This window comes from Balaenoptera musculus, chromosome 14, assembly GCF_009873245.2.
Source record: "Balaenoptera musculus isolate JJ_BM4_2016_0621 chromosome 14, mBalMus1.pri.v3, whole genome shotgun sequence".
Lineage (NCBI taxonomy): Eukaryota > Metazoa > Chordata > Mammalia > Artiodactyla > Balaenopteridae > Balaenoptera > Balaenoptera musculus.
Window position 1 is genome coordinate 68,857,004 of NC_045798.1, and position 20,953 is coordinate 68,877,956.

General features: G+C 34.9%; 1 protein-coding gene across 1 annotated transcript in view; it reads left to right on the forward strand.

The window, feature by feature from the left end:
* Positions 1–20,953, forward strand: part of DCC (DCC netrin 1 receptor) — a 1,185,086-nt gene that overhangs the window by 526,392 nt on the left and 637,741 nt on the right. Inside the window, 2 exon segments of the mRNA XM_036823865.1 lie at positions 7,844–7,994; positions 9,200–9,336. Of these exon segments, the coding sequence (XP_036679760.1) occupies positions 7,844–7,994; positions 9,200–9,336 (288 nt within the window).

Here is a 20,953-nt window from a genome sequence, read left to right on the forward strand (position 1 = left end):
AAATAATAATGATGATTGGTGAGGAGGAGGAGGAAAAGGAGGAGAAAAGGTATATTTAATTTATCAATTTCTACTTCTACTTGAACAATGCAAAATTATTCCCATGTTGAAAGGAAATGGGCTTCTTGAATGCCTCAGAAAACTGCTTAATTTGTTGAGACTGTGGCTATATCTTCAAAGTGTGGTCTATGAACTCCTAGCATTTCTCGAGATGATTTCAGGGGATCTGTGAGGTCAAACCTATTTTAACAAGAATCCTAATGTGTTTGGGGGGTATTTTTTCACTGTGGTAACCTAAGAATGTCTTTGATGAAGCAGTAAAAATTATTAATTTTATTAAATATTGATTCTTAAATACATATCTTTTTAATATTCTGCATGTCAAAATGGGAAATATACATCAAGGATATCAAAGTACAGTGTTTTCTGAGGGGTAGATGCTTCCGTGATCATTTGAGTTTCAAGATGAATTAGCTGCTTTTTTTTTTTTTCGGGACATCATTTTTACTTGAAAGGACAATCAGCAGGAAAACTGTAGCTATTCAGACTTGAGTACTAGTTAGACATTTTCTCAAAAATGAACGAAGTGAGTCAGTCAGTGCAAGGAAAATAGTATTTGCTCCCAAGGATGAAGTTCATGCTTTTAAGACAAATTTAGAAATTTGGAAATCTTGTATCTGCCACGGGGATCTTGACAGCTTTGCAGTATTAAAAGGCCTTTCTGATGGGATTGGTGGTGATAGTAACAAATGAGATTTTGTGATAATGTATAATGAAATGTGCCAACATTTGGAAGATATGTCCCATTCAGTGTACCATTCCAAATGACCATTGATTGATGTGACTAAATCAAGCGTGGGCAAAAAATATTTTCAAAATGCAAGATAGACCAATGGATTTTTATATAACATAACACAAAATCTTTATTGATATGGTGTCAGATTTCACATTACAACTAACTTTCAGGAAACTACTTATTGACTTTTGGTGCAGTCTTAAAAGATAAAATCTACAATTCCCTGAAAAGGCTATTAAAAATACACCTCCCTTTTCCAACTACATATCTATTTGAGGTCAGATTATTTTCATGTAATTCATCCAAATCAGCATATCAGAACAAAGTGAATGCAGAAAGTGACACAATCTAGTTATTTTCCTTTAAGACACATTAAAAATGTACAGAAATAAAAGGTACTACTAATAATTTTATTTTGGAAAGTATAGTTTTTTTTAAATACTATTTTTGTGAGGTGTGAATATTTAATAAAAATATTTTAATCTCTGTTTCGATTTTTAATATGGTAACTATTTATAGCTATAACCGACATAAACAAAAGCTCTTTGGGTGCCTCAATAATTTGTAAGAATACAAATGGTTCCTGAGACCAAACAGGTTGAGATCCACTGTTTACATTATTATTCATTTTCCTGATGATTGTAGATCAGTCCTCTCTAACTCAGATAATAGATTAAGCCAAAGTAGGCCAAATTTACTATTTAAAAAGTTAGGAAGGGGGCTTCCCTGGTGGCGCAGTGGTTGAGAATCTGCCTGCCAATGCAGGGGACACGGGTTCGAGCCCTGGTCTGGGAAGATCCCACATGCCGCGGAGCAACTAGGCCCGTGAGCCGCAACTACTGAGCCTGCGCGTCTGGAGCCTGTGCTCCGCAACAAGAGAGACCGCGATAGTGACAGGCCCGCGCACCGCGATGAAGAGTGGCCCCCGCTTGCCGCAACTAGAGAAAGCCCTCACACAGAAACGAAGACCCAACACAGCCATAAATAAATTTAAAAAAAAAAAAAAAAAAGGAAGGAAGGTGGAAGGGAGAAAAGGAGGAAGGAAAAAAGAACGAAAAGCATAAGTAAAAGCAACATGTTGCCATAAGGTGTTGCTAGACTTTAATGGGATCTGTGTATGTCAAAGATCTGCATCACTGTAATGACTGCTTTCTCTTTATTTATGTACCACCCTCTTCGTCTGTGAGGAGGATTAGCTGTACCTCTACTAGCATGACAGTGAGACCAGATCAGAGAATCAGGCTAATGTTTACCTCCCAACAGGAAAAAGCTAAACTGGATTTTAGTCCAAGCAAATCATGACTGCTCATAATCCATTTAGAAAACATAGTTGTGACAGTGTGTGCATTCACTTCCATGAGCATCATATGAAAGAGGTCTGCTTTTGAAATTTTTAATATAAAAATTTACATTAGAAGAAAAATCATTTTTTTCTGGTTTGATTTTAAAGCTATTGCCAAATATGTTTTCTAGAATCCACCCTTGCATATCCCTCCCGTCTTTTAATTGTAAAACATATTACACATGCATAAAAGTATATGAAACATATGTCAGTTTGAAGAATAAAAATAAAATGACCATTTGTGTACCTATCACAAATTTATGAAATAGAACATTTCAGACTGGTATTATATGCCATTTCCTTGATGAAATCATGTTTATTATTTAACTGAATTTTTTTCATATTCGTATTAGCTGAGTAACTCCATTTGGTTCTGAATAATCAGTGGCCATGTAGCAAGACCAAAAATTATTTTTATGAATAATTGCTAATTCCATCATAGTTCAATTAAAATCAATTTAGTCAACAAAAGTCATGACCTAGGATCTTAAGTTCACTCCTCCCAGGGCTTTTTCATCTATATTATTATGGAGCCTGGAGGGAGAATTTTCATTTGCTCTTCAATATTTGCCTTGTGTTTTAGTCATTAGCTTTTATAATTTCTTTGTTTCTCGTATAATTTCCATCCACTTTGCAACACCAGAGTTTAAAATAACTCTTTACTCTAAAAAAAATATGTTCTTATTAAAAAAATTTAGAAAACACAGAAAAATCCAAAGATGGAAATAAAAACTACCCACAATTTTATCATACAAACGTAACCTTGGCAATAGTATCTCTGTCCTCCCCATTTTAGAACTTAAATACATTTTCTTGACATTCTTCTAAAAAAAAATCACATTTTAATGGAGAAAAATAAGGGATACATCAAGATTAATCATGTTTCTTTAAATAGCCAGAATCACCCTAATAGTGAAAACAAAACAAAACAAAACAAAAAAACAGAAACCAAAAGTCAAACTAAAAATAACAGCAACCAAAAAGGTTACTTGGTATTTTAAATATTTTAAATAGCTGGGATGGATTTGTTTTGTTTTCATTCATGTGTATATTTCAGTTATCTATTGCTGTATAACAAACCATTCCAAAATGTAGTGACTTAAATTTTTATCTCTTATAGTTCTGCAGTTTATCTCAGCTGTTCCTCTGCTGGTTTCACTTTGATTCACTCAGGCATATTTGACCGAGGTGGGAGTGTTAAGACGGCCTCACTCACATGTCTGTCAGTTGGTGCTGGTTTTGCCTGGGAAACTCAGTCATCCTGCATGTGCCTTCTCATCCTCCAGTTGGCTAGACCAACATGGTCGTTTCATAAAGACCCATGGCAGAAACTTGTACGGCCTCTTGAAGCCTTGTGTCCAGAACTCATCAGTGTAATTCCCAACACAATCTATTGGTCAAAGCAAGACACGGGGCCAGGCCACATTTAAACAATAGGGAAGTGGACCCTCAACTCTGGACTGAAGGAGCTCAAACAATTTGTGATCATATTGAATCTGTCACAGTGTTGTGAAACATATGAACTATTTACTATTAAAGACCATTTCCATTAACTTTTGGGGAGAACTTCCATAATATTAGAATTTATTAGATTGGATAATTACAGAGAAATATCTTTGGAGAAATGGAACCAGATTTCTCTGCCAAAAGCTGACATTTCCATATGTATGATTAGGGTGACACATATGATCAGGTTCCAATGTCTATGGAGGAGCAAAGATAATAAACGTAACTGAAATGGACCAGGTTGAGATTGAAGTAATCTAGAATATATATGCTCTGTCTAAAAATAGCAGATGCTTCTTTCCTGGCACTGAGCCCAGTGATGCCTGAACTATTAATATTTTAAGATAAAGAGAAAATCCCATCATTCTGTGTATATCAATAAGCTGATTCTAAAATTTATGTGGAAAGACAAGAGAATCAGAATAGTGAATACAATACTAAAGAAGAAAGTCAGAGGATTCACACTGTCTGACGGTAACTCATGATAAAGCTGCAATAGTCAAGATATTGTTATATTGTCAAAATAATAGGGAAATAGATCAATGGAACAATCAGAGCTCTCAGAAATAGACCCACAGAAATATAGTCAACCAATCTAGACACAGGCCTTATACCTTTCATAAAAAAAAACCCACGAAACCTCCAATTGGATGATAGACTTAAACATAAAGCACAAAACTATTAAGAAAAAACTTCTAAAATACAGGAAGAAATCTAGGTGATCTTAGGTTTGACAATGAAATTTTAGATACATTGCCTATAAAATAATCCATGAAAGTTGGACTTTGTGAAAATTAGTACTTCTTGCTCTGTAAAAGATAATGTTATGAGAATAAGTTGGACTTTGTGAAAATTAGTACTTTCTGCTCTGTAAAAGACTATGCTAAGAGAATAACAAGCCACAGACTGAGAAAGTATTTGCAAAGTACACATTTGGATAAAGGACTTGTATCCACAATATACCACAAATGCTTGAATTTCAACCGTAAGAAAACAAACCAATTTAAAAAATTGGCAAAAGATCTTAACAGACACCTAAGCAAGATATACAGATAGAAACTAAGCATATGAAATGTGCTCAATGTCTTATGTCATTGGGGAATTGCAAGTTAAAACAACTATAAGATTCAACTGAATATCTATTAATATGGCTAAAATCAAAAAAAAAATTAAAATGACCATAGTAAATGCTTATGAGGATGAGCAACAGAAACACTCATGCATTGCTGATAGGAATGTAAAATTGCAGAACCACTTTGGAAGGGAGTTGGGGAGTTTCTTAGAAAGGTAAACATAGTTTTACCATTTAATCTAGTAATCATGCTCCAAGGTATTTACTGAATTAAGTTGTAAAGTTCTGTCTAGAAAAAAATCTGCACATGGACATTTATAGCAGATTGTTCATAGTTACCAAACCTGGAAGCAATCAAGGTATCTTTCAATAGGTGAATGAATAAAGAAACTTTGGTACAATAGAAAAATATCCAGCAATAAAAATAAATAAGCTATCAAACTACAAAAAGACATGGAGGAACCCCAAATGCATAATTGCTAGGTGAAAGAAATCAATCTGAAAAGTCTATATACTATATAATTCCAACTATATGATATTCCGGAAAAGGCTCTACTATAGGAATAGTAAAACCACCCGTGATTGCCCACAGTTTGAGATGTAGGTGGTGGGGAAGAGATGAATAAGTGAAGCTCAGGGGATTTTGTTTAGGGTGGTGGGACTATTCTATATGCTACAGTAATATTAGATATATGATGTTATGCATTGACAAAATCCATAGAATTAGACAACACAAAGAGTGAACCTTAAGGTACACTATGGACTTGAGTTAATAATAATGTATCAATATCACTTTATTCATTGTAACAAATGTACCACCCTCATGTAAGGTGTTAATAGTAGGAGAAACTGAATGCCAGGGATGGGGAAACTAGTATGTGGGAACTCTGTACTATTCATTCATCTTTTGTAAATTAAAATAAAATATAAAAATATTTTTTAAAAAAAATAACCATTTTGTGTTACATGATTTTCTGACAAAAGAAAATATAATTGAGTTGAAATTTTGGCTCTTCCATGGATGAATAAGTAGTATTACACATAGGTCCCAGGCCTATTTTCTTATAGCTAGAAGATAAAATTATATAGGTTTTATTTGATGTTTTCTATAATAATGTAGTATTATACAGTATATGTAGCTGAAACATTTCATGAATAAGCCTCCATTATAAAGATAGCTATTTATTAATGCACATTTTGTGAACCTGTCCATTTCAGGGATTTTATTTTATTTTTTAAAATTTATTTTATTGAAATATAGTTGATTTACACTGTGTTAATTTCTGCTACAGAGCAAAGTGATTCAGGTATACGTATATATACATTATTTTTCATATTTTTTCCATTATGGTTTATCACAGGACATTGAATATAGTCCCCTGTACTATACAGCAGGACTTGTTGTTTATCCATTCTATATATAATAGTTTGCATCTGCTAATCCCAAACTCCCAATCCATCCCTCCCACTTGGCAACCAGAAATCTGTTCTCTATGTCTGTGAGTCTGTTTCTGTTTTCTAGATAAGTTCATTTGTGTCATATTTTAGATTCTACATATAAGTGATATATGGTATTTGTCTTTATCTGTCTGATTTACTTCACTTAGTATGATAATCTCTAGGTCCATCCACGTTGCTGCAATGGCATTATTTCATTCTACTTTATGGCTGAGTAGTATTCTATTATATATATGTACCACATCTTCTTTATCCATTCATCTGTCAATGGAAAGTTAGGTTGTTTTCCATGCCTTGGCTATTGTGAATAGTGCTGCTGTAAACACAGGGGTGCATGTATCTTTCTGAATTATACTTTTGTCTGGATGTATGCCCAGGAGTGAGATTGCTGGATCATATGACAACTCTATTTTTAGTTTTTTGAGGAAACTCCTTATTGTTCTCCATAGTGGCTGCACCAATTTACATTCCCACCAACAGTGCAGGAGAGTTCCCTTTTCTCCACATCAGGGATTTCATTTTTAAGCAATGTTTTCCTTCAAAACATTTTCATTTGATTTGAAAAGTCACTTTCATGAAGGATTATTAAACAAACTGGCAGCAATTTTGAAAAATTTTGAGACACTTTATCTACAATATTGGTTTAATAAAGATTAACACATTTTGAAAATTCTTTCAATGTTTTCGTTGTGAAGAATATTTATTTTTGTTGCTGTTATCAACCAGAAACAGATGTGACAAGACTGAGAAAGTGTGAATTTCTCTTTCTTCACACAAAGAGTATTTTAGATGACAATTACTCTCCCAACTATTAACTGGAGAACTGGTATTCTTTTATTCATCTGTGAGCAACCTGTGTGGACTTGGGTCCAACCAAGGAAGATTAACAGCAATGTTAAAACGTGTCCCAGGTCTCCTCCCACCTCACTTCCTCTCTGATCACCCACGGCCCCCAGTAGGACCTAGTTAGGTTTAACCTCCTTTGGCATTTCTTCAGCCACCCCAATCCTGGTTTTGAAGATTTCTTTGCCTCATTTTCTTTGCTTCAAGATTGCTTTGAGTTTGCAAAATGAAAGATTATATGCTAATTCCATTTAACTCATTAAGTTGAAAACAGCCTAAATTAAACCTTCATAACTTATTGTTTATAACTTATTGTTATTAAAAAAACAAACTTTTTGTTATAAAAAAAAGAAACTTTCATTTTGAAAACAACAGATTTTTAACACAATTCTAACATGTTTTTCTAACCTTACTTCCCAAGCCACAGAAGCAATAAACAAAGCAGAAGGAGGTGGAATAGATATTAGTGGCAGGCACACTGAAAATATCAAAAAGGTACTGATACTGTCTTGTTCTTTGATGACAATAAGTCAACAAGGCCTGTAGCCCACACGAGTGACTTGTAGTCTCAAGCTTTTTCCCTTTGCCTTGTACCATGATGTCAACAACAGATAAGACTATTCTAATATCCTAATCCTAGAAACTAGGCATGGAAAGACTTCTAGAAGTCTATTTTATAAGTTTCATTGGCATCTTTCCATGTTTCTTTCCTTCCTCTTCATCACAGTGTCTTGTTAGAAAAACAAAACAAAAAAAAGTTCCAGATACATCATTTTTCTTTGCAATATTTTTCATAAAAGATGTGACCCTGTGCTTTTTTCCACAGACCCAGGACTGCATAGGCAACTGTATTTTCTGCAGAGACCATCAAATGTAGTAGCCATTGAAGGAAAAGATGCTATCCTGGAGTGTTGTGTTTCTGGCCATCCTCCCCCAAGTTTTACCTGGCTACGAGGAGAGGAAGTCATCCAACTCAGGTATTATACATTTAGGAGTTCTGTGAAGTATATGTTACTATTTATCTTTCTCTAATTTGATGTAAGTACCTAGTAATACTAGGGTTTTTGATAATAATTGAATATTCTTTCCACATTCCTTGGCATTAGACAGTATATAAAAGACACATACCCACTGGGATAAAGGAATGGGGAACAGAGTCAAAATCCATGAGATCAATTCTAAAAGGAAATTTAGAAAGTCAGTGTTGCTCTTGAGATGATCCTAACCACAGAGGCTTCAGCAAAGATACTTTGGAGGATCTCATCCTGAAGAAGTGGTGTAGAGAGTGAAATACTTCTTAAGAAACCAACTTTCTGCATTTGAATGTATAGCATGCCATGATAGGCTCTGTGCAGTTTTTTTAGCTCTGATTATATCTCTCACCATCCCAGCTATAACAAATATTCAAGATAAGACAGAAGAATTTGGCTGGCTTTAAATTACTGGACTTTAATATTAAGGCATACTTAGAAAGTAAACTCTTAATAGAATGGAATACTGAGTCTGAAACATTTTGATGAGAATGGATTAGATTTCACTTAAGAAATTAATTTCATTGATTTTGAGATCTGGTGTTCTAAATAGAACATTTATGTTCTATGGTAAGATAGGTTCATAGGCAATAAGTTTATCTCTAAGTTTCATCTACCTTAAGTATTTATTTATATAACAACAATACATGGTATGGTATCACAATACTTCTGAGAATACTGAAATATGCAATAAATCCGGTTGGAGCTTCAGCATGTGAAGATGTGTTCTCTGAATATGGTCAGGCATGCACAGTGCACTATGACATGTGACTTTGTACAAAGATTACTAAATTGGATGTCAGGACATAGGACATGGACTTCCACTGTGGGTAGTTACTTCTCTGGACCGGCGGTTCTCAAATCCAAAGTGAGCCAAATTATCTTTAAGTTTCTTTTCAGTACTAACATTAGTTCCAAGTTTAATCTACTTCATTTCTTTGATCACAGCACACAGTATTCCAAAGGGAGTGGTTTACCTTGAAGGGATTTTTGAACATAAATGCAGTGTTATCAAGCTCCCCTGAAATAGAGTTTTTTCTCCAGTTTTATAAATCGAGCTTTTGTGGAGTTCAGTTAAATCTTTGAATACCTTGCCTGATATAGATATATGTAAATCTACTCTCTAATGTCATATGTCTTCTGTCTTACAGGTCCAGAAAGTATTCTTTATTGGGTGGAAGCAACTTGCTTATCTCCAATGTGACAGATGATGACAGTGGAACTTACACCTGTGTTGTCACATATAAGAATGAGAATATTAGTGCCTCTGCAGAGCTCACAGTCTTGGGTAAGTTAACGGCTTGAGATGAGTTTACATTGTACCCTTCAAAATATATCACCGTGATGCTATAAATGCTTATCACCAAATTGCTTCCTATGTTTATTAGTGTGAAATTGCAAAGCCCCAATACTCCACACATATGCTTGCTCTACGTTGATTAGTTGCACAGAGGTTAAATGTAGTATTTCAATACTTGCTCATTGATTAAAATCCAGATAGATCACTCTTAGTCTAATTATTCCCATTACATAACTGAAACTTACCAAAAATTATTATCTAACAAAAGGGGTAAATAGCAAATGAGAGGTTCCAAAATATCTGGGGGAAATAAATGAAGAAATGAATGAGAGAAATTGTATAAAAAAATAGGTACTTGAGTAGAAAAGTTAAATGTCATTTGAGATGACAGGGTTTCTGACATTAAACTCAGATGTGTTGGTAAAATTGTTCCGTTAATATGGAAATGCTATAGATGTTATGTTGAAAGTGAACCATTAAAATCAAATACATCTAAAGAAAACCTGCATAGCAAGAATCTAATTTAAATAAATGTAAGTTCATTAAATTGAGATAGGTAGGGTCACTGTGTTATCACTGCAAATAAATAATTCTTATATGTGGTAGCTCCTCAGTCAAACAAAATGTTTTATTATCCACCAGGTTTCTTTTAGCCAGTTTCATTTGAATCATGTAGTTTCGAGAAAGTGCCTTAACATTTGAATTTCAATTGATTTTTTCTGTAACAACACCAAAAACTTGTTTATCGGTCTTTGAATTTTGTCCTCGGGAGTAAATCTTTTTACCATTTAAAGAGTCCAGGTAAAATAATAGGCTTCTTAAGAAGTTATTCAGTAGGAATGAAAAGGTGTGGTATACTGATTATACCTGCTAACCTATATCATAATATTATTATGCTATCCGTTTTGCTTTAAAGTTTGCGTTTTGCTTTAAAGTTTATTCAGAAAATGCTTTCATCTGCACACAGGGTAATAACATATACGATGAGTGAGGCAATGGAGTTGTTTGTTCTTTGATCAAACTGTAAATATTAAACTAAGAATAGGCAAAGGACTCTAATTATTTGGTTTTAGAGGTAGCATTATTCTAACTAAAATATCAGCTAACTTTAAAATGGCAACAATTTAATTTACTCTTATTTTATATGGAAGTTTTTTTGTGAAACAAAGAACTTTCACATTTGTAACATCAAAGTACAGTAACAGAACAGCTACCATAGAAATAACCTTGTAATGTGTATTACTGATTGATTGTAAGGCAAACGTGGTTATGGAATGAGCTAGAATTTGTGGTGATCAGAGCTAAACCTCTAACTGCAAACGCCTGAGGTCTAATTTTATACCAAATTAATGCACATATTGAGACATGTAATGCTTCATTGATATCTAAGTCAAATGTATATAAATACTGATTTCTAAGGATAAACTAGCCAAGAAATATGTGTATAGACGTACATATATGCACATATTTTGACATTCATGGCATCTTCCTCTGTGTGTTACTGTGCACATATATATGTTCTCCAGTCCTTGATTGTTGAGCATTATCTTGTTTCAAAATTTTATTTTTTAAAACAGCAAACGCTAATTTATCCTTATATATTTTTGTCATTTATTTGCTTATATCCTGAGGAAAATTATCAAAGAAAAGTTTATACTCTCACCAGCAGTGCAAGAGTTTACCCCTCACAAGGGTGCACTTTTCTATTATTTGCCTATCTAACAATTTTATAAAATTGAGTCTCTTTGGTCTAATTTGCATCCCTATAAAATTCAGATTATTTTTATAGTTTTACTGGATATTTGCATTTTATATTTTGTGACTTGCTATCACTCTTTTTTGATCTTCATAAATTTATTGAAATAGTCATCTTTATCTTGTTTATTTGCAGGAACTCTTTATATAGGAGAACAGTAATAATGCTCTATATGCTCTGTGTGTGTATATTTTGTTGTTGTTTTGGGTTTGGTTTGGCTTGGTTTTAAGTTTTATATAGGGTACCATGTCTTTCTCTTTATGGCTGCTGGATTTGTTGCCTTTAGACTTCCATTTTTATTCTAAATGAACCATTCTATTTCTAAAAATCTAGTTATAGATTACATGTTGAATATGTAAATTAGAGGCATTATTAAATTTTAAATATAGATAGAGCTGTGTTTGTATCTTGGTTTTCCCTCCTCCTTCCTTCCTTTCTTTCTTGAATCCTCTTGGTAACTGTGTATACATTTTAAGGATTTCCCACAGACTTAATATGACTTATAACTATTGTAGAAGGCATGGTTTAATTTAGGATGTGGTTGTAACACTGTTTTAACTGTTCTGCCCAGGATTTAAAATAAGTGTTGATATAGCAAAATCTTTGATATAGTCTTTGACTATCCTGATATAAGCTTAAGTTCGTCCTGCAGGACTGAGTTCATATGGAAAATAGAATTTATTACTTTTTTGTAGGAAAAAAATACCTTCATTATCAGTGTTACTTACATTTGGTTTTCATCATTTTTAAGAATTTAAGTGTAATTTAAATTCTTCATAAGATAAAATTCCACAAGAAATCCAAGCTTGTGCTTTAATCATGGATTTTATCAGACTCTTGTTTTGTCTTTTAACTCATGGTTCTTTCTTGCACTTAGATTGCCTTTGAGTGTGAACCGGCATGAACTAACAGACTATTCAAGTAGGATATAATTTTATATACAACAAGATAAAGAGAAATTCTGTGGTCTTCCTCAAGAGTTTCAGAGTTAATGTCCGTTAAATATCATTTAAAGCATTTACATTCTAAAATGAAAATGGAAAGTTCCATAATATGTAAACCTATTGAAGAAATCTATATTAGATGAGATTAAGGGCAACCTTGTCTGAAATAAATAAAAAATAAATAAATGTATGGTTAATAATAACCATTTATATAATGTTTCTGACCTATAAGAATAACCATCAATACAGTATTGGTAGACCTCTTTTGAGTACATGCATTGCACTGGGTTCCAGAAAGGCTACACAAAGGTTTGAAGTCTGGCTTTATGCCCTTGCAATATAGTTACAGATTCATAGTCAGGTACCTTCATGACTTCTGAGTAAGATTTTTTTCCATATTGCATGTAAACATGGGATCTGTGAAGCTGTGAAGAGTTGATAGTCTCTGCTTTCATAAAAGATAGAGCCTAAACCAATGGTGACAGGAGAAATGTGGAGATGAGGATGCAGAGGGAGGCTCTTTGAATACCGTTGCCAGCTTATATTTTGTTTAAATCACTAAAGCCATGATTATTTTTTTAAACTCTAGTTTTTAACAAGGATCTAAAGAATGGTATTCTGTCAATTCTTATTTTCAAAATGTCCAGATTTCTGGCTCAAGAGCTATAATCACCATTTCTGAACATAAATACATCATTTTCTCCATCTACCCGTTACCCTCACGCACACCTCCCTGCACACATCAAGACAACACTTAATAAGCATTCAGGAGATTTACCACTGCCTTAGGTCTCAATTGATTCATTGTCCAAAGCAATGCAGAAATGCATATGTTAAAGAGGTATTTGATCTTTAACCAATAAAGTGCTTGACCTTGGACAAAGCCTGTGCACCCTTGTCCATATGCACTCAGAAGGAGATGGGTAGAAAGTTCACTCTTCAGTAAAAGCCATTAGGTCTAACATCAATGAGAAAGTGAAAGTATTTTTGAATTTTCCAGAAAAGATTCTAGAATTCCTTTTAAAGCAGTCTGTAGCAATACAAGCAATATGCTATTAAAAGTTGACCTTTGTGTGTAGGTTTTCTCAGTTATTTGCCTTATCAACTTTCTAGAGAAATGTTGGCTAGAAGTGTCACAAACTGGCTTTGTAGGACACAAGTAATTCTACTGGGTCGGTCTTTTACACATGATTGAAAACTTGAAGCGAAACCTAAGAGTTCATATCTTCCACCGGACAAGTGGCACGTGTTACTTCATCTGGTGTTTGAGTTTATGCTTCTCCCAAGTAAACACCTTTGAAAAGAAGTCCTTTGAGACAGGTATTACCCCTGCCTGAAACTCCTCCTTAAGGGGCTGGGATCCATGTGTCACCCTTTAGGAATGTGTTCAGAAGGGCTTTCTCTACCGACCTGAGCATATTCGCCTTACACAGATATGTTCTTTAAGCCTAATGGTGGTGGATTCAGAATATTAAATTATATTTCAAAATATATAATATATATACATGTATATATACATATATACATATGTATATGTACATGCATACACATAATATACACATATTCTCTATTTCTAAGAAAATTTCTCTTCAAAATCTAGTCCCATATTCTCTCAAATGCTTATGGTTATCTCAACCATTAAATAATGTATCGATTTTGCAAATAATTAGATCATAGACAAAGCTATTCAGAAAGTTTTAGAAAAACCATCTTAAACGTGAGTTGAGAGCAGATTAAGATACATGGGGGAAGTTAAAGACCCCTGTTTAAAAAAATATAATTCTGTAATGTCGTGGGATAGAAAAGTCCACATTAGTAGCTCACTTTCTTCTGAAAATGCTATTGGACAATAAAAGAGATGGCTGGGTATATATAATGAGCCAACCAATTACAGTTTCTAGTCCCAGGTAGACAACTGAGACACAGTATTAGCAGTAAAGTAGCACCCAACTGTTGGGTGTCTCTTGTATACTCTTTCAAGTACTCTTTGGGCATAGAGACACATATGACACAGATCCAGGCCTCAAAGACTAGTTAGGTAAACAGACAAGAAGTAGGCAATTACTAAAAAAGTCAAAGAACAGTTGGGAGAGAGGGAGGTGTGGGACCCTGAATAAAGAGTTCAATAAAGGTGAAAGAATGGGAGTTGGGGCTAGGACATTGGGAGGAGAGGTGGAAGGAGAGCCTTCTGGGCAGGGGGAAGGAAGTGGGCAAAGGTTTAGAGATAAGCAAGGGATGGAGAAGGGGGAGTGATTATGGGTACAAAGGGAATCTGATGGTGGAGTGGAAAAGTGGTATAGATCCTGACTATGTTGCTAACGTGGTTAGATTTTTATCTTAAGCGTAATGGAAAGATATGGAAAGATTTTTGAGTTGTGGCTTACCAACTTTTCATCTTGTTTAGTTATCTAACTCTCTAATCCTCAGTCCCTTCTTTGGTAAAGAATGATAATTACTTCATCATAGGATTTGATGACTACTTGGGTATGAGAATTGGGAGAGAAGGGTTCCAGAAGAGCAAGGAACAGATTTGGGTGCTCTGGGAAATAAAGAAATGTAAGATGCTGTTCCAGCCCTCATGAGAAGCCTAGAGCGTAGTTGCAAAGATTAAGCAAAAACAAACTGAAACAAAATGCCACAAATATTGAAACATCCCATGTATTCTCTTCATAACCAGTTTTCCTCATCTATAAAATGTCCATAGCAACAACTGGTCCCTGCATAATTCTCACAAATTGTGGAGGAATCATATAATGATGTCCTAACAATACACAGAGATAGTTTTTTTAGAAATTTAGAAATCTCTAAATTTAAGTCTAAATTTAGATTTAGAAATATCTAGAAACATAGACAAAAAATTAGGTTTGTGGCACAAGGACGATATCCAAATTCATGAAGCATTTTATGTTTTTTACTTTACTCTGTGCCTCTATGGTCTGCTCGTCATTCTTTCTTCCCAGCTGGATTGTGAGAAACTTAAAAACCGATGCTGTGTCTTTTTTGTCTTGGCCACTCAAACTCTTGGTTTGTTCTCAGGCTCATCTGAGTTTTAAATATATGAAATACAATTGAATGTGCATTGTACATAAATTATCTGACTTTCTATCAAAATATTTCATAAGCTCTCCATCGAGACTCTTGTTTTTTTTCCTACACCACTGTTATGCACTGAATTGTTTCCCCCAAATTTATATGTTGAAGTTTTAATCCCCAGTGTGACTGTATTTGGACAGAGGACCTTTCAGTAGGTAATTAAGGTAAATGAGGTCATAAGGGTGGGGCCCTTATCCAATAGAAATGATGTCTTTATAAGAAGAGGAAGGGGAGATGGGGTGTGTTCAGGGTGGTATGGCGGTAGACCACCATGTCCCTTCCAAACTCTGGAGCTTTCCCACACTACCTCCCTCCCGCCACCTTTTAGATGCTTCCTGGCACCTGGTGTTTATTGAGTGCCCTCTGTGCCTGGTGCATTGCTGATTTCTGTGAGGCTTTATAAAAGGAGAATGAGAGTGGGTCCGGTCACAGCTGTAGTCTTCTGACCCTGGTCTCCAGTCTCAGCAGCCCTGGGTTTGAAGTGATTACAGGCTGCCTGTGCCCTGACTATTGGTAATGTGGGCAGTGGAAAAGTTGCAAGGGTTGCAGGTTTCAGGGGATCCATACTGGTCCCTTTCCAAATAGGACAGCCTTCAGTGACTGTGGCAGTGACCAAGTATGAGACAGTGGAGGGAGTCGGGCTGTCATGCATTCACCGCCTAACACCTGAATCTGCCCCCCACCATGACCGCAACACACCCCCTGTGGATGAGCATAAGGGTTTCCTGCCAGGTGGGCTGACCACATGCTGGAAAAAATTTTTTAAAATAAAAAGAGGAGGAAGCAATGTCAGATCACTCTCTCAGTGCACACACACAGAAGAGACCATGAGAGGACACAGAGAAAAGCCATCATCTGTAAGCTACAGAAACAGGTCTCACCATCAGCGAACCCTGCTGGCACCTTGATCTTAGACTTCCAGCCTCCAGAACTAAGAAAAAATAACTTTCTGTTGTCTAAGCCACACAGTCTGTGGTATTTTGTAATTTAAACCACAGACTAATACTACTACAAAAAGGGTGGTTGTTCTATGCATTAACCTGTTAACCTTGATCAGTTTTACAGAGACATGAGCTACAATGGAGAAGTATATTACTAACATTTCTTACATATTGTTAATATGGACAATCTGCAATTTCCAGGAGTGTTAAAAAAACAAAAACAAAAAACCAAAACTTCCTCTTACAGTAGCAATTAATCAAAACCCATTTCTTCATTTATACAATTGATTATATGTAGTTCTACTATCCTTATAAATTTAGTGTTTGCTTATCTTATTTCTTCAATATCATCTTTTTATTTAGTAATTTTGAAGTATAAGGTACCACTTTAGATCCTATCATATTAAATTATTTGACCAAATTTTAATTATATATATATATATATATATATATATACATTATTAACTATGAAAAAACTGTGTTTGTTTTCTAAATCAACTCTTAGGTATGCTCTATAAATTCAGTTTACTACAACAAGCATGTAAATGTTGACACACACCATCAACTCTCAGATATGTCTAGTGAGGAAAGGAAAGGAAAGGAAAGGAAGGAAGGAAACATGATAATTAAAAATTGATATGGCTTTATTTTTTATATATGCTTTAGTTTTATAATTTTTTGTGAAACATATGTATCATTTGCTGCTATTTTCTCAGCATGGATAGTTGGCCAAGCAGAAAATTAACCCATCCATTTGTTTGGAGAGTAAGTGGCACATTCACCTGCCATTAAGGTGTTCAATCACCTCCTTTATAAACTCGTTGGTGGATCACCCATGTTGGGTTTTAGGCTTATGTTCTTAGCCATGAATGGAAAATAGTTATCCTAAAATATATTAATTAATATAATATTTATTCTTTTATTGCAATGTATAACTGTTTGAATGGAGTTCTTCTGAATTTACTGCTTCTGCCTAAGTAGCAGTCCTTAAATTTCATGTCTACCTATAATTGGCCTTTATTAGCAGTGACACCACCCCCTCACCCATATGCATTTAATGATCATAGTCATAAAAGCTGTGCCTTAGGTAAGTTTATGTTGATTATCCTTCACAGGTAATTGCCAAATTGATCATATTGAAGTTAGTTAAGAGTTTTTCCATGTAGGGATATGATCCCAAATACAAGTGCATAAAGTAAGGCAGAATTAAAATTTAAAAATTCATATATTAGCTGTTTCTTCCCATCACTGTGTTGATTACTTATCATAATTACTTTCCTCACCTGAGATCACCACTGTCATGAGAGTATGCAAAAGTTCTATCCAAAATGATGTTTAGAAGATTCTGTGGAATGCATATAGGTATTAGAAGAAGAAAAGTGGTAAACTCAGGCTGTTAGTAATAAAATCATTTGATTACGACTGCAATTATACCTGGCTATGGAAATACTAGTTGGATTAGTGGGAGGATTTATTTATTTATTATACAGATATTTATGTTCAAGCCTACTATGTGGATCTCTACTCTCCTTCCCTCTTCCTTTGGAGAAAACAATTTGAACAGTGTTTTGCATTTATCCTTGAGATGATTATGATCTAATTTTTTTCTTTTTCGGACAGATAAGGAAGGAAGTAGAGGCCCCAGATGGAAAGGCAAAGGCTATGTACTAATTCAGAGCATTAAAAAAGGCAATCTAAGACTATGATTTTAATTAGCCCTAACAATCTCAGCAAGGTGAAGTGACCATCTGTAGTTTAGAAGGAGAACTGCTGACAGTGGTAGAAAGCTGCCCAAAAGGGAATTTCATGCCAAAATTTTCCTGAAGTACCAGAAGTACACGTTATCCCAGAAGGAGTTTAACTCTGTGCTAGGACTCGAACTAAATTCAACAGGAGTGTTTTAATTAAAGTTAGCAAGAGTTAGCATCAATTGTGCTTGCCAATTTTTAAATACTAGGGAGGAAAGATGATATTTCCTTATATACTTTCTAACTTTTTTTCTGACTTATTATTTGATATATCTAGGTATACTCATTTCAGTAATTTTACATATTTAGGTGTGGATTCATCTTTAGTATAATCTGGTATATCTGAGCAGGAAACCTCCAGAGTATACCTTATATTCATGCAACTGAAATTCACACTATAAGACCGACGGTCCCACTACCACTTGGTGGCAGTGTACCTAAGGGCAAAAAGCACCAACTTGAGAACACAAGTCTTAAAATGGTGGACTCTATTAAAGCATTTGGAGTTTCTATCTATACATTGGTTGATTCATTTATTCATTTGCTCAACAAATGTGTATTTAAAATACAGTAGTTCTCTCACCTAATGCTTTAAAAAACAGCTTTATTGAATATCATACATTAAAATTCACATACTATACAATTTTGCATTTAAAGTGTACAATTTAATGGTTTCGGTGTAATGCAGATGTGTGTGACCCATCTGACCACAGCCAATTTTAGAACACTTTCATTACCTCATACTGTTTAGCTGTCATTCCCCTGTCCTCTTGTTCTCTCTTTCTCCCTGCCTTACCCACGGCCCTAGGCAACCACCAATCTACTGCCTCTGTAGATTTCCCTATTCTGGACATTTCATATGAACAAAATCATAGAATATGTTGTGTTTTGTGACTGGTTTCTTTAACTTAGCATAATATTTTCAAGGTTCATCCTTGTGGTATACATCAGTACTCCATTCCTTCTATGGTCAAGTAATATTCCATTTGTATAGATATATCATGTTTTATTCATCCACTCATTAGTTGATGGACATTATCTCCACCTTTTGCCTATTATGAATAGTTCCATATAAACATTTGTGTACAAGTTTTTGTGTGAGCCTATTTTTTCTTAACATCTTTATTGGAGTATAATTGCTTTACAATGTTGTGTTAGTTTCTACTGTATAACAAAGTGAATCACCTATACGTATACATATATACCCATATCCCCTCCCTCTTGCATCTCCCTCCCACCCTCCCTATCCCACCCCCTAGGTGGTCACAAAGCACCAAGCTGATCTCCCTGTGCTATGCGGCTGCTTCCCACTAGCTATCTATTTTGCAAAAAGAGTCATGTACCACAATGTTCATTACAGCACTATTTACAGTAGCCAGGACATGGAAGCAACCTAAGTGTCCATTGACAGATGAATGGAAAAAGAAGATGTGGCACATATATACAATGGAATATTACTCAGCCGTAAAAAGAAACAAAACTGAGTAATTTGTAGTGAGGTGGATGGACCTAGAGTCTGTCATACAGAGTGAAGTAAGTCAGAAAGAGAAAAACAAATACCGTATGCTAACACATATATACGGAATCTAAAAAAAAAAATGGTTCTGAAGAACCTAGGGGCAGGACAGGAATAAAGATGCAGATGTAGAGAATGGACTTGAGGACATGGGGAGGGGGAAGGGTAAGCTGGGGCGAAGTGAGAGAGTGGCATTGACATGAACCTATGTTTTTAATTCTCTTGGGTATATGCCTAGAAGTGGAATTGCTGAGTTGTATGGTAACTCCATGTTTAATCATTTGAGTAACTACCGGGCTGTTTTCCAAAGCTACTATACTATTTTACATTCCCTCCAGCCATGTATGAGTGTTTCTATTTCTCTACATCCTCACCAACACTTGTTAATAGCTGACTTTTTTATTCTAGCCAGCCTAGTGAGTATGAGGTGGTTTCTCATTGTAGGTTTGATTTAAATTTCCCTGATGACTAATGATGTTGAGTATTTTTTCGTGGGATTATTGGCCATTTGTATATATTTTCTGAAGAAATGTCTATTCAGATCCTTTGCCCATTTTTAATTGGGTTATTGGTCTTTTTATTATTGAGTTGTAGTGGCCTTTTATGGGCATATGTGTGTGGAGTGAAGTCTGCCACCTTGATAGGAACAGGCTAAACGGAACGCCACAGAGGAACTTCTAGGGGCAATATGAGGTCATCGGCTACCTGGGTGGAAATGTTTGAGTTCACAAAGACTGTCTTTTCTTGCCTTGCTTTTCTCTTTAGCTGGCACTCTGTCATGCATGTGCACTGCTCTTTGATCATTAGATCTGACACAACCTGCACCCATGTGGCAGCCCCCATCCTTCCCTGTGTTTCTGTAACTTCTTGTTAATTTCATTATTAACACTTAATGCATTGGTCAGGCAGCTTCCATAGAAGTTCGTAATGTGAGTTGTAATTAGGTATAACTCAAATTGCTTCCTTAAGGGGAGGGGTTGTATCTTAGTCATTTTCATGTCCCCAGTATCTTACATACTAGTTGGCATGGACTAAGCATTAAGAAATATGTAAGAAATGCATAGTTTTCTCTCTCAGAATTGAATTTGGGTTTTCATCCTAAATGTTGAATATGTGGGAAAAAAAAAAAGTGTCTCATTCATTTAGTCCTTCTTGTGACAAAAGAAAACCCACAAAAACAACAACAACAAGATTGTGCACAACCCTCAGATTCCAAGTCTTCTTTCTCATTTTATCTATATTGCTATGGTTCCGAAAAGCTTTTGCGATGCATGAAGTTTTAAGTGCACTATAATTAAGACATGACAAAGTGTTCTAAATTGCAATTGAAATATTTTGGTAGTTACTCCTTGTGAAACACATTTGGGTTACAAGTCCAGTAGGAACAAAATGGACAAAGTTAAAGATGAAGCAACTGCGTCATCAAATGAGGCATCTTGTAAAGATGAAGGCTAAACATTCTTGTTCAGCAGCATCCCCCCAACTGTCTTTTTATTATTAAGTATTCTAACAAAAGTGAAAAACACAAAACAAGAAGTCCTCTGTGTTCCCTCAATTTAGGAAATGTTACAGCAAACAAAGTTAAATTAAACAAGTACACGCTGCAG